The sequence below is a fragment of the Pangasianodon hypophthalmus genome, chromosome 22, assembly GCF_027358585.1.
Source record: "Pangasianodon hypophthalmus isolate fPanHyp1 chromosome 22, fPanHyp1.pri, whole genome shotgun sequence".
Taxonomy (NCBI): domain Eukaryota; kingdom Metazoa; phylum Chordata; class Actinopteri; order Siluriformes; family Pangasiidae; genus Pangasianodon; species Pangasianodon hypophthalmus.
Window position 1 is genome coordinate 10,536,211 of NC_069731.1, and position 12,978 is coordinate 10,549,188.

Here is a 12,978-nt window from a genome sequence, read left to right on the forward strand (position 1 = left end):
AATTTTATCTCTGACCTCTCACATCGCTACACGCTTGAGCTATTCACAGTGAGCAGTGACTGAATTTATGTCCACAATGCACATTTTGCTTGTTTTACTTTGGTGCCATTGTTCTAAACTGATGGACAGACATGTCAATGCTGCACCAGCTTAGTGCTGGTTATTCATATGATTGTTGTTGTACCTGACTGTCAATGAGCTAAAATAGGGTGATATCTGTTCATCTTGTTCCTGTCTGTTTATTAGGTAATTAGTAGCACAGTTTACCTTAAATGACTGGCAGTATATTGGCATCCTGTTGAGGCAGTATTCATTTAAATGGGTGAATGATTTAATGATCGTCATTTACAGTAAAGCAAACTGTAAGAATCATGTGTGAGGCCTAGGAAAAAAATTTTAAATCTCTTTCCTTCTTTTAATTGTTCTTGAGTTCTGATATCAGCTCAAAAGTTAATTGGTACAAGTGTCTCCATATTTACCATGCAATAGAGAAAGGGTGAGTACCTAAATCAGGCCATCCAACCTGCACAGTTTTGTTTCTCTGAGTGCTGTTCACTAAATGTGCCAAAAAAAAAAACCTTTTCTGAGAGCAGTTTGCAAGCGTTTACTCAGCTTATCCCCGCTGACAGTGCCTGTATTAACCTCATCTTGAACCTTTCCACATTTTGTAGTCTTACAACCTGCACCCGGAATAGATTTAAATGAGATTACAAGTCATGAATCTACACAAAATATCCCATAATAGGGCATTAGTCAGAAAAGCAACCAGGAGGCCAAGGGTAACAATAAAGGCACTGGAGTGATCCATAGCTCAGATAGGAGCGCTGTTCACAGGACAGCCCTAGCCCAGACACTTTGCAAACCTGTGCTTTATGGTAACGTGGCCAGAAGAAAGCCATTATTGAACACAACTATATGAAATCACATTTGGAGATTCAACAAACATGTGAAAAAAAGGTTCTCTGGTCTGATGAGACCAAAATGTGACTGTTTGGCCTTAAAAGCATAAAAAGCATACATTTGGCAGAAAGCCAGCACTGCAGGGTAACTTGATTTTTCTTCAATCCTAGAAGAAAACCTGTTAGTCTTCCAGAGACTTGAGACTGGCAGAGGTTCACCTTCATCAACTCTAAGTATACTGCCAAAGGTGTATGCTACTGCAAACTGGAGGGGTGCAAACCAAGAATCAGAATGTGTTAGAATGACCCAGTGAAAGATGAGGTCTCAGTCTGATTGAGAATCTGTAGAAAGACTTGATGTTCACCAATGTTCTCCATATAATCAGACAGCTTAAGTAGTTGTGCAAAAGGGATGAAAACTTGTGCAAGACCCTATATTTGGAAACTTCGTTTCCAAAGCAAGCAAAACTTCTTATCCGTTACTTTTTTGTTGGTTTCATTTGCAACTTATATAATAGCATTTCTGTTCAGAAAATCTGGTCAGTGTGTATATGTTTGTGTTTCTGTGAGTAGGTGAAGTATGAGTGCCTTTCTGATGAAATCAAAATTGGGGATTATTATCTGCGCCTTCTGCTGGAGGAGGATGAGAATGAGGAGTCTGGAGCCATCAAGAGATCGTAAATATCATCGTACACAGCACTACATCTTTCATTTTGGCTGCTATTGTTTTTGTGCTCAGAAATAGTTCAGCAGTTTCAGTTCCTCTTGTACATAACTAGTTCAGTTAATAATTACTTCTGGTTTCTTCTCTCTCCACTTTGGAATTCCCATCAGGTTTCTTCTTTGTTTCTCTCTTTTCATTTTCTTTGCAGGTATGAGTTCTTTAACGAACTATATCATCGTTTCCTCTTAACACCCAAGGTGGCAATGAAGTGTATGTGCCTGCAGGCTCTGACGATAGTATATGGCAAGTGCTGTGAGGAAATCGGCCCTTTCACCGACACCAAATACATTGTGGGCATGTTGGATAGGGTTAGTTCTCTTATTCTAAGCTGGTCAGATAAACAGTTTACAGTCCCTAAAACTGTTTTAATATACAGTTATATAAATATAAAGAAAGGGAATATATATATATATAAATATAAAGAAAGGGAATGTAAACTGTACACTAAAACTGTATACCAAAAAAAGGAATGTAAACTGTGCACTAAAACTGTAGACTAAAAGAAAGAATGTAAACTGTACATTAAAATGTACACTAAAATTGTGCACTAAAACAAAGGGAATGTAAATTGTACACTAAAACTGTTTTAATGTAATTTTAAGCCTGTTACACGCTCTATGCAAGTATGCAAATGCGACTGTAAGTTCAAGAGATGACACAAGTCTTTTAATTAAAGCATACCTTATGCATGTTATTGCGCCCTGCCAGAGTTGTAAACAGCTAATCCGCAAGGGACTTAACAAACTTTCAGTGACAGTGTCTGGTACCTCCTCCCGGGTTTTGGCACCACTGTAGAACCCTGGTGTGTGTGGTTGGGAAGGAGGACTTGAGAGACGGGTGGCTTTTGACACATTGTCGTGCTCATGTTTATTTTTCAGCATGTTTTCAGCACTCTTTCAAAAACTCAGCACCAACAAAACATCTGAAAAGGGGCCATCACTAGCTCACTGCTTTCACCCCATTCAAGTTTAAAGTTCAAGTTCACGCTCTGCGCATGTGTGTGTCGCAGGCTCCAACAGCTATGCCACTCTCTCTCTCTCTCTGGTTGAGGCAGATCCTGAAAGCACAAAGAAAAACACATAAGTAGACAGGCAGTAATAAGACACAATTGAGAATCATCACGCGTTACCTGCCGGGTCAACCCGCCTCCTTTCCGTCTGCAACTGATGCTCAACCATGCCCCCACTGCCACATATTCCCTTTGTTTTTAGTGTACGGTTTACATTCCCTTTGTTTTTAGTGTACGGTTTTTGTTTCCTTTTTCTTTATTGTACAGTTTACATTCCCTTTGTTTTTAGTGTGCATTTTACATTCCTTTTGTTTTATATATGTACATGAATATTTAATTTTAAGGGAAATTTATATTAACCAACTTTATTATAGGAGTACAGTGCTCTAATTCAAACTGTTACTTTTAGTATTGGCCTTTTATATTTTTGATATGTATTTAAAGGGCTTTGAAAAGCCAAATGTTTAAATGATGTTTTTTGCTTTTCTTTTCTGCAGTGTACTGATAAACTAGAGAGAGACAGGCTTATTCTCTTCCTCAACAAGCTCATTCTGAACAAGGTTAGTCCCACTCTGGCTCCCCCAACCAACGCATTTAAATGGCTTTTTCATTATCATTGTAAATCCTGGGAATATATTGTTTATGCTGATAGAATTTAGGGCTGGGATTGTTTTCTTTGCTTGATTGCTAGATGGGCTGGTCTGAGAATTTCAGAAACTGCTGATCTTAGCATGCACAAAACATCGAACCTTGAGGTGGATGGGCTAGAACAGCAGAAGAACACATTGTATTCCACTCTTGTCAGCCAAGAACAGGAATCTGAGGCTATCATGGGCACAGGGTTAGCCAAACTGGACAGTTGAAGGTAAGGGGGGAAAAAGTCCAGTCCAGTTTCTGTGAGATTGTGCCCATGATTCTTGTTATTGGCTAACAGGAGTGGAACCCAATGTGGTCCACCTCAATGTTTGATGTGTTTATCTCATTCTGAGATGCTTTTCTGCTCACCATGGTTGTAAAGAGTGCTTATTTGAGTGACTTCAGTGACTTCTGTCAGCTCAAACCTGTCTGGTCACTCTCCTCTGATCACTCTCATAACAAGGTGTTTTAGCCTGCAGACCTGCCACACACACAGGATGTTTTTTGTTTTTTTTATACCATTATACATTTCTGTGTACTGTTCTGTGACTATTGTGTGTGAAATTCCCAGGAGATCAGCAGTTTCTGAAAATACTCAAACCAGCCCATCTGGCACCAACAACCATGCCACGGTTAAAGTCACAGAGATCACATTTTTCCCCATTCTGATGTGAGATGTGAATAATAACTGAAGCTCTTGACCTGTGTGCATGATGTTATGCATTGCAGCTCCACATGATAATTGGATAACTGCATAAATGTGCAGGTGTACAGGTGTGCCTGTTAAAGTGGAAGTTGAGTGTATGTGTATGTATATATGTGTACATATGTATATACACACATAGTCAAGTCCATACGTGACAAAATGTTCATAATTTTGCCTCTGTACACCACCATCATGGATTTGAAATGAAGCCATCAAGATGTGATTGAATTGTAGCCTTTCATCTTTAATTCAAGGGGTTTAACAGAAATATTGCATTAACTATTTAGGAATTACAGTCATTTTTTACAGAGTCCCTCCATTTAAATAGGCTCAAAAGTAATTGGACAATTGACTGATAAGCAGTTTCATGGACAGGTGTGGCCTGTTTCCTTGTTATTTCATGACAAATTAGGAGATAATAGGTCTGGAGTTGATTGCAAGCGTTGAATTTGCATTTGCTATCCGTTCATGCAAACTCTTAATATGCGGTCCAAAGAGGTGTCGATGCAAATGAAAGAGGCCATCATTAGGCTGAAAAAAACAAAACAGACCTATCAGAGAGATAGTAGAAACTTTAAGAGTGGCCAAATCAGGAATGCACTGGCAAGCTCAGCAACACCAAAAGGCCTGGAAGATCACAGAAGTCATCTAAAGTGGATGATTGCAGAATTCTTTCCTTGGTGAAGAAAAACCCCTTCACAACAAGTCAAGAACACTCTGGAGGAGGTAGGCATATCATTGTCAAAGTGTACAATCAACAGACACCTTCATAAATGTACAGTGTACCTCAAGATGCAAACCACTGGTAACACTTAAGAACAGAAAGGCCATATTAGACCTTGCTTTAAAAAAAAAAAAAAAAAAGGCCTAACCAGTTCTGATGCAAGATTAACTTGTACCAGAATGATGGAAAGAGAAGAGTATGGAGAAGGAAAGGAAGGGCTCTTCACAGTACAGATGGATAATGACCCAAAAACATACTGCAAAAGCAACCCAAGGGCTTCTTAAGGCAAAGAAATTAAATGTTCTTCAATGTCCGATGACCTCAACTACGCATGCTTTTCACTTACTGAGGACAAAACTGAAGGCAGAAAGGCCCAAAAACAAGCAGCACCTGAAGGCAGCTACAGTAAAGGCCAGACAAAGCATCTAAAGGGAGGAAACTCAGTATTTGGAGAAGTCCATGGGTTCCAGACTTCAAGCAGTAATTCACTGCAAAGGATTTGCATCCACATATTAAAAATAATGCTAATATTTATGATTGTTAGTTTGTCCAGTTACTTCTGAGCCTGAGAAAAGGAGAGACTCTGCAAAAAATGGCTGTAATTCGATATTTTGTAATTTCTGTAATTGTAAACGGTAATGCGATATTTTTGCTAAAGCCCTTGAATTAAAGCTGACTATACGCACTTTAATCACACTTTGATTGCTTCATTTCAAATCCATTGTAGTGGTGTACAGAGGAAAAATTACAAACATTGTGTCACTGTCCAAATACTGGACCTGACTGTATGTACTGTATATATTAGCTTATTAAAGTATTTTGATGTTTAGTTTGTTTAAAAGTACTAGTACGAAACAGCAGCTGGTGAGAAATATACAAGTAAGCAAACTTCAAACATAGCTATGCATTTGTTAGCCCTTTATTTCTTAGCTTTGTCATATTTGTAACTGCTGTCTTTGTAATTGTTTAATTAACAGCAAATTATATAGTCCCTAATATCCTATTTATGACAGTAGGTAATGAATATGCATTGTGAGTTTAGAAAATCAGTACAGTAATTAATATGATATTTATTCTGACTGCTCTTTTTTCATTTATCATAATTTCTTTTCTTTTTTTTCATACAGAAAAATGTCAAGGACATAATGGACTCAAATGGTGTGCGCATTCTAGTAGACTTGCTGACCTTGGCCCACCTGCATACAAGCAGAGCTACTGTTCCACTACAGGTGTGTGTATTTGTGACTCTGTGGCTTTGTGTTTGATGGATTTATACATGCATGTATCTATCTATATAGTAAGAAAAGCTTTTATTACTGTCTGATGTCTGACAGTAATACTACTACAGATTTTTTTATGACATTTATATGGCTGTGTGTGTGCGTGTGTGTGCGTGTGTGCGCGCGTGTGCGTGCGTGTGTGCGCGCGTGTGCGTGCGTGTGTGTGCGCGTGTGCGTGCGTGTGTGTGTGCGTGCACACATTAGAGTAACGTATTGGAAGCAGCTCCAGACATGAAGAGAGAGAGTGAGAAGGAGTGGTACTTTGGGAATGCTGATAAGGAAAGGAGAGGACCTTTTAGTTTTGAGGAGGTAAGTTCCATTAATGAAACACTGGTATATTATGTGGGTAAGTGTGCAAGCTTTTAGTACATTAGTACATTTAGTACAGTAGTAAACAACAGTGTAGTTTATTTACAATGGATATAAAAAGTTCAAACACCCCTGTTAAAATGGCAGGTTTTTGTGAAGTACAGGAATGACACTAAAATAAATCACATCAGATCTTTTCTTACCTTTAATGTGCAATTGCAAAGTATACAAATAAAGTGAAAAACAATTTGAAAATTTTAAAGTGAAAAAAGAAAAATAAAATACTTACATTAACCTAGTTGCATAAGTGTGCACACCCCTAAACTAATATTTTGTTGAAGCACCTTTTGATTTTATTACACCACTCAATCTTTTTGGGTAAGAGTCTATCGGGGTGGCACATCTTGCCTTGGCAATATTTTCCCCACTCCTTTCAAAAACATCCATCAATTTGTAAGGGTTTCTCCTGTGCACAGCCCACATCAGATCACCCCACAGATTTTTTTTTTCTTGGATTCAGGTCTGGGCTCAGGCTAGTTCATTCAAAAACATTTAATTCTTTTGATTAAGCTATTCCTTTGTTGATTTGGATGTATGCTTTGGGTCATTGTCATGCTGAAAGGTGAAATTCCTTTTCATCTTCAGCTTACTAGCAGACACCTGAAGGGTTTGCACTAAAATCAACCCGTATTTGTAGCTAATCGTGATTCCCTCCACCTTGATAAAAGCCCCACTTCTGGTTGAAGAAAAGCAGTCCTAAAGCACAGTGCTGCGCAGTGTGCATGGTGTTCTGTTGGTGATGTACCTTTTTTTTTTTTTTTTTTTTTTTTTTTTTTGCACCAAACATAACTTTTGGTCTCATCAGACCAAAACAGATTTTGCCACATGGTTTGGGGTGATTTAGTTGGGCTTGGGTGTTTTTTGTGAGAAAGGGCTTCCGTCTAGCCACCCTACCCCATAGCCCAAACGTGAAAAATATTGCTGTCACATGCAGAGAGTAATCAGTACTTGTCAGATATTCCTGCAGCTCCTTTAATGTTACCTCTGGTCTCTTGGCAGCTTCACTGGTAAGTTTTTGTCTTGTCCTTTTGTAAATTTTGGAAGGATGTCCTGTTCTTGGTAATTTCACTATAGTGCTCCATTTTCTCCACTTGTTAATGATGGCTTTCACAGTGTACAGTGGTACATACAATGTTTTGACAATTTTTTTATATCCCTCTCCTGATTGATTCCTTTCTACAGTGAGACCCTGTACAAGCTCTTTGCAGACCATGGCTTCAGCAGTCAGATGAAACCAATAAGATGTCAAGAAAATCCTACAGAAACAGCTGGTCTTTATTTGGGTTTAATCAGAATAATTTAATTTATGAGAGCTGTATGATAATTACTTTTGAACATGAGATTGAATGTGATTGGTTCATTCTGAACACAGCCACATCCCCAATTATAAAAGGGTGTGCACACTTATACAACAAGGTTATTGTAACTTTTTATTTTTCCTGTTTTTCACTAAAATGTTTCTGATCATTTTTCACTTTATTTTTATATGTTATAATTTCACATTGAGGGTGGGAAAAATTCTGACACGATTTATTTTGCTTATCTTGGTTTATCTTGCCATTATAATGGGGTGTGTTAACTTTTCATACCCACTGTACGTATATTAAATATATTACCTGTCTTGGGCCCTTTCTTTGCTACATTACACAAGCACATTAAAGAAAAAATTTTTTTACCACAAACCTTAATAAGGTCTATGATTTTCTAAGGTGTATAGCATGACTGTGTGGGGCAGCAGTCTCACACCTTGTGGAAAGAAGCTGTTTGCTAGTCTTTGTATGGCAGTGGCAGTGCCGTGGCATTAATCTATACAATAGGCTATTTACCTTAAACATGCAAGCTTAGGTCTGTCACACTGAGGTCAAATACCCAATTAAACCTGTGCAGTGTTCAGTGAATAAGATGATTTAATTTTCTTAAATGTAAAAAAGGCAGCATCTCTTACACAGTAAAGTCTCAAACTTTTGTAATCTTCTTCTAGCCCTCCCCTTTTTTTCTACTCTTCCCAATTTGGTCATTTGCCAATTTGCCAATCACCCAGCTCTCCACTATGATATGACAGCTACCAACCAGAGAGGATGAAGACTAATACGTGCTTCCTTCGAGAAGTGTGAAGCCAGGCAATCACATCTTTTCAAATTGCTTCTTATACCTCATAGGGCAGCCTAATGCACTCGAAAGAAAATGCTATCTGCTCTCTTCCATATACTTGAGCTCACGAAGACCATGATTTGTTAGTGTCACTGTGATTGACAGGGGAGAGAGTATGCCCTTCCCATCCAAATTCTAATTCAGAATTTATTGGTCACATACACAACCATACACCGTACGACATGCTTTTTTCAACTGTCCATAACATAAAAATAAATTTTACATAAAAGGTAGGAAAGGAAAAATATAAAAATATGATAAGGGATACAAAGATCTGTGACAGAAACAGTACAGCTGTATTTTGAATAAGGTGCAGATGCGTGTAGTTGTTTGCAATATATGCTGTGCAACATCAGGCTGGGGTAGTGGGTGTTGTGCAAAAAAGTCTAAGCTCTAGTTCTATGTGTTGTCCTAGTTGAGGGCCCGAATGAAGAAGCTCCTCCTCATTCTCTCTGTGAGCAAGGAGAGTTTTTCTCTCTTGACCCCTGTCCATGGATGGCTGTTGGGATTCAAACTCACAATCTCCCTATGGGGGCCCTTGGGAGCCCATTTTTTCTACCACTTTTCACTGTTGAATTTTAAGCCTTACTTTTAGTTTGGAATTTAAACAAAGACACGGGTCAGATAATGTATTTATAAGTTGTCTATCATATTGAAGTTGGCTTTGTATAAGAATTTGTCAGGGTAATGTTTGCATGTTCTTGATTGCTCACTCAGATGCAGGAGTTTTGGAAATCAGGCACACTGACTGCGAAGACACGGTGCTGGGCACAGGGCATGGATGGCTGGCGCCCTCTCCAGGCCATTCCACAGCTGAAGTGGTGCACTCTGGCCAGTGGGCAGGCCGTGATGAATGAAACAGACCTGGCCACACTGATCCTCAATATGCTCATCACCATGTGCTCTTACTTCCCTAGCAGGTGCAGCACACACAAACATACATACACATATGCATAGGTCATTACTTGTTTTGAACTTTCTTTGAAGGTTTTCATAGCCCTGCCTATTTGGTATGCTGCATAGCTGAAATCATTTTTTTGGCTGTTGCATTTTTGGTTTAGTTTAAATGTATTTAATGATTAGGGTTAGGTTTCTGCTCAGACCATTTGCATCAGTGAAAACACTGATCTCACATACATACTGTGTGTGTGTCTGTGTCTGTCTGTCTGTCTGTCTGTATAGAGATCAGGACAATGCCATTATCCGTCCTTTACCCAAAGTGAAGAGGCTAATTAGTGACAACACTTGCCTGCCCCATATTGTTCAGGTACTCAGTTTATTTTAACATGGACTACAAATAAGGACTAAAACACAATCGGGCATGCTGTTATAGGAAAAAATAATTAACTATGGGGTGCTGTGATGCCGATTAATGAGCCTGAGTTACTATTACCACCCTGAAGTTTATTATTTTCCAACAGCATGTCTTATTCCTTTTATACCACAGCAATTTGCCAGTGATTATGATTTTTAATTTATTAATGAATGACACATCATACATTTGTTGTGGAACAACCGGGAGACAAGTTAATTCGTGTTCTCACTACATTATAGAAACTCCTCTGTTCTAAAAACTTACCCATTGCAGAAAACTTATTGAATGCTACAAAGCGCTGATACCCAGTACTCCATCCATAAACACTAAATAACTGTCTTCACACTATCAGTGATTGTTTGAAAACTTCACACTATCAGTGATTGCATGTTTGCATTTTTCTTCTGTTTAGTATTAGCCTTTGATTATGTGGAGCATCCTCAGTAGATGCAACTGTGTAAGTTGTGGCTATAGAAACAGTATTGTATTAGAATGAGCATATTAATATAAACTTATAGCCTATTGTCAGAGGTCTGTTATGGAAAATTAATCAACACCTTCAATCAGATTTGAGAATTCAATGGTTTTGTGATATAATGCATAAATAACAGCACTTCTCTGACGTCCAAGTCAGGAATTTCTGTGGTTTGTGCAGGCCCTGAGCAGACCAGAGCAATGCTTGCACTAAAATAACAATATAATTTTTTTCCAAGGTGACCATGGCAAACTATTTGATATTTTTTGTAATTGAATTGGCTTTTAAAATTAGCATGCTACACCACATGGTTGAATCCTGATATTTTTTTTTTAATCCTTTGTGAGCCTAACTTTGCTGGCTATTTTGTGTGTGTAGCTGCTGCTGACCTTTGACCCCATCCTGGTAGAGAAGGTGGCCATCTTGTTATACCTGGTGATGCAGGACAACCCCAACCTGCCACGTCTTTACTTCACTGGTGTTTTCTTTTTCATCATGATGTACACGGGCTCTAATGTGCTCCCAGTGGCACGGTATTACACATACATTCACCCACCACTGTCTAACAGTTTGTATTCCAAATGAACACAGACTTATAGGTGACATACTGTATATATAGGTGACTGTACATCATGTCTATGACTGTCTTTGGATTAGCTCTTATAATGGGCTCTGAGAGGTTTTATAATACATACTTACTCTTTTTTTAAAGTAACTTGGAAGATTTAGACATACTGTCGCTGATTTACACACTTAAAATTTTGTTTCCTCTAGTTTCCTGAAATACACTCACCTGAAGCAGGCTTTCAAATCAGAAGAGGTAAATCATCTCAGTGATTCCAACAATTCATTATACTAGAAGTAGTAGTATAGGAAGCTATGAAACATCAACATGCAAATTTTGTCTAAAATATAAGGACACAGAGTTAACATTTGTCCTGTGTTGGTGTGGAAGGCTAAAGGTCAAGACATTGTGCAGAGGAGTGTGTTAGGGCCAGTGTTACCTGAGGCAATGGTGTGTTACCTAGAGAATTATGAGGCTGAACACTTCTCAGAGATCTTCCTGGGAGAGTTTGACACTCCTGAAGCAATCTGGAGCAGTGAGATGAGGTACATCATTACAGACCAGATGTTGATCCTTGGTAATATAAAAATGTCAGTGCTCTTAGTCTTGGTGTATGTATGTGTGCACATGCAGGCGTATGATGATAGAGAAGATTGCTGCTCACCTGGCTGATTTCACTCCTCGGCTCCAGAGCAACACTCGTGCTCTGTATCAGTACTGCCCCATTCCTGTAATTAGTTTTCCTCAGCTGGAATATGAGCTGTTCTGCAACATCTACTACCTCCGTCACCTCTGTGACTCCAACCGCTTCCCTGACTGGCCTATACGGGATCCGGTAAGCCAACACACAAAGCAATATACAACTCTTAGTTGCACACCCAAATTTCGCAGTGTTGCAAGCTTTTCAGTTACTGTTTGTGTAGATATAATTCTGTGATTCAAAATTTAGCTTCATGAAGATGACTTGGAAAATAAAGTATAAACTTGTACACTGACGTGACTTGGTGTCACGCAGACACATTGCATTTTATTGCCACTTTTCCTGCTTCTTGGTTGCTCTGTGTACAAATGAATTCTCAGATACATATTTGTCAAAGTGATTGGTAACCAACATAGAAAACCACTGCTACATTTGAATTTCTTAATTTTATATATATATATATATATATATATATATATATATATATATATATATATATATATATATATATACCGTTCAGCCATAACATTATGCCCACCTGCCTAATATTGTGTTGGTCCCCCTTTTGCTGCCAAAACAGCCCTGACCCGTCGAGGCATGGACTCCACTAGATCCCTGAAGGTGTGCTGTGGTATCTGGCACAAAGACGTTAACAGCAGATCCTTTAAGTCCTGTAAGTTGCGAGGTGGGGCCTCCATGGATCGGACTTGATGGCCAGCACACCCCACAGATGTTCGATTGGATTGAGATCTGGGGAATTTGGAAGCCAAGTCAACACCTTGAACTCTTTGTCATGTTCCTCGAACCATTCCTGAACAATTTTTACAGTGTGGCAGGGCGCATTATCCTGCCGAAAGAGGTCACTTCCATTAGGGAATACCGTTGCCATGAAGGGGTGTACCTGATCTGCAACAATGTTTAGGTAGGTGGTATGTGTCAAAATAGCATCCACATGAATGCCAGGACCCAAAGTTTCCCAGCAGAACATTGCCCAAAGCATCACACTGCCTCCGCCAGCTTGCATTCTTCCTATAGTGCATGCTGGTGCCATCTCTTCCCCAGGTAAACGATGCACACGCACCCGGCCTTCCACAATGTGATTTATCGGACCAGGCCACCTTCTTCCATTGCTCCGTGGTCCAGTTCTGATGCTCACCTGTCCATTGTAGGCACTTTTGGCAGTGGACAGAGGTCAGCATGGGCTCTGACAGGTCTGTGGCTACACAGCCCCATACGCAGCAAGCTGCGATGCACTGTGTGTTCTGACACATTTCTATCATAGCCAGCTTTTCAGCAGTTCGTGCTACAATAGCTCTTCTGTGGGATCAGACCAGACAGACTAGCCTTCACTCCCCACGCGCATCAGTGAGCCTTGGGCGCCCATGACCCTGTCGCTAGTTCAACGGTTGTCCTTCCTTGGACCAC

At 39.4% G+C, this 12,978-nt stretch overlaps 1 protein-coding gene across 3 annotated transcripts in view; it reads left to right on the plus strand.

The window, feature by feature from the left end:
• The window catches only part of LOC113541200 (dnaJ homolog subfamily C member 13), a 154,212-nt gene that overhangs the window by 101,845 nt on the left and 39,389 nt on the right, over positions 1-12,978 (plus strand). For all 3 annotated transcript variants that reach the window (XM_026938046.3, XM_034298136.2, XM_026938043.3), the window contains 11 exons: positions 1,473-1,576; positions 1,772-1,931; positions 3,130-3,192; positions 5,826-5,927; positions 6,183-6,287; positions 9,216-9,418; positions 9,681-9,765; positions 10,667-10,821; positions 11,063-11,108; positions 11,244-11,398; positions 11,487-11,688. In XM_026938046.3, the coding sequence (XP_026793847.3) occupies positions 1,473-1,576; positions 1,772-1,931; positions 3,130-3,192; positions 5,826-5,927; positions 6,183-6,287; positions 9,216-9,418; positions 9,681-9,765; positions 10,667-10,821; positions 11,063-11,108; positions 11,244-11,398; positions 11,487-11,688 (1,380 nt within the window). The remainder of the gene's footprint in view (positions 1-1,472; positions 1,577-1,771; positions 1,932-3,129; positions 3,193-5,825; positions 5,928-6,182; positions 6,288-9,215; positions 9,419-9,680; positions 9,766-10,666; positions 10,822-11,062; positions 11,109-11,243; positions 11,399-11,486; positions 11,689-12,978) is intronic.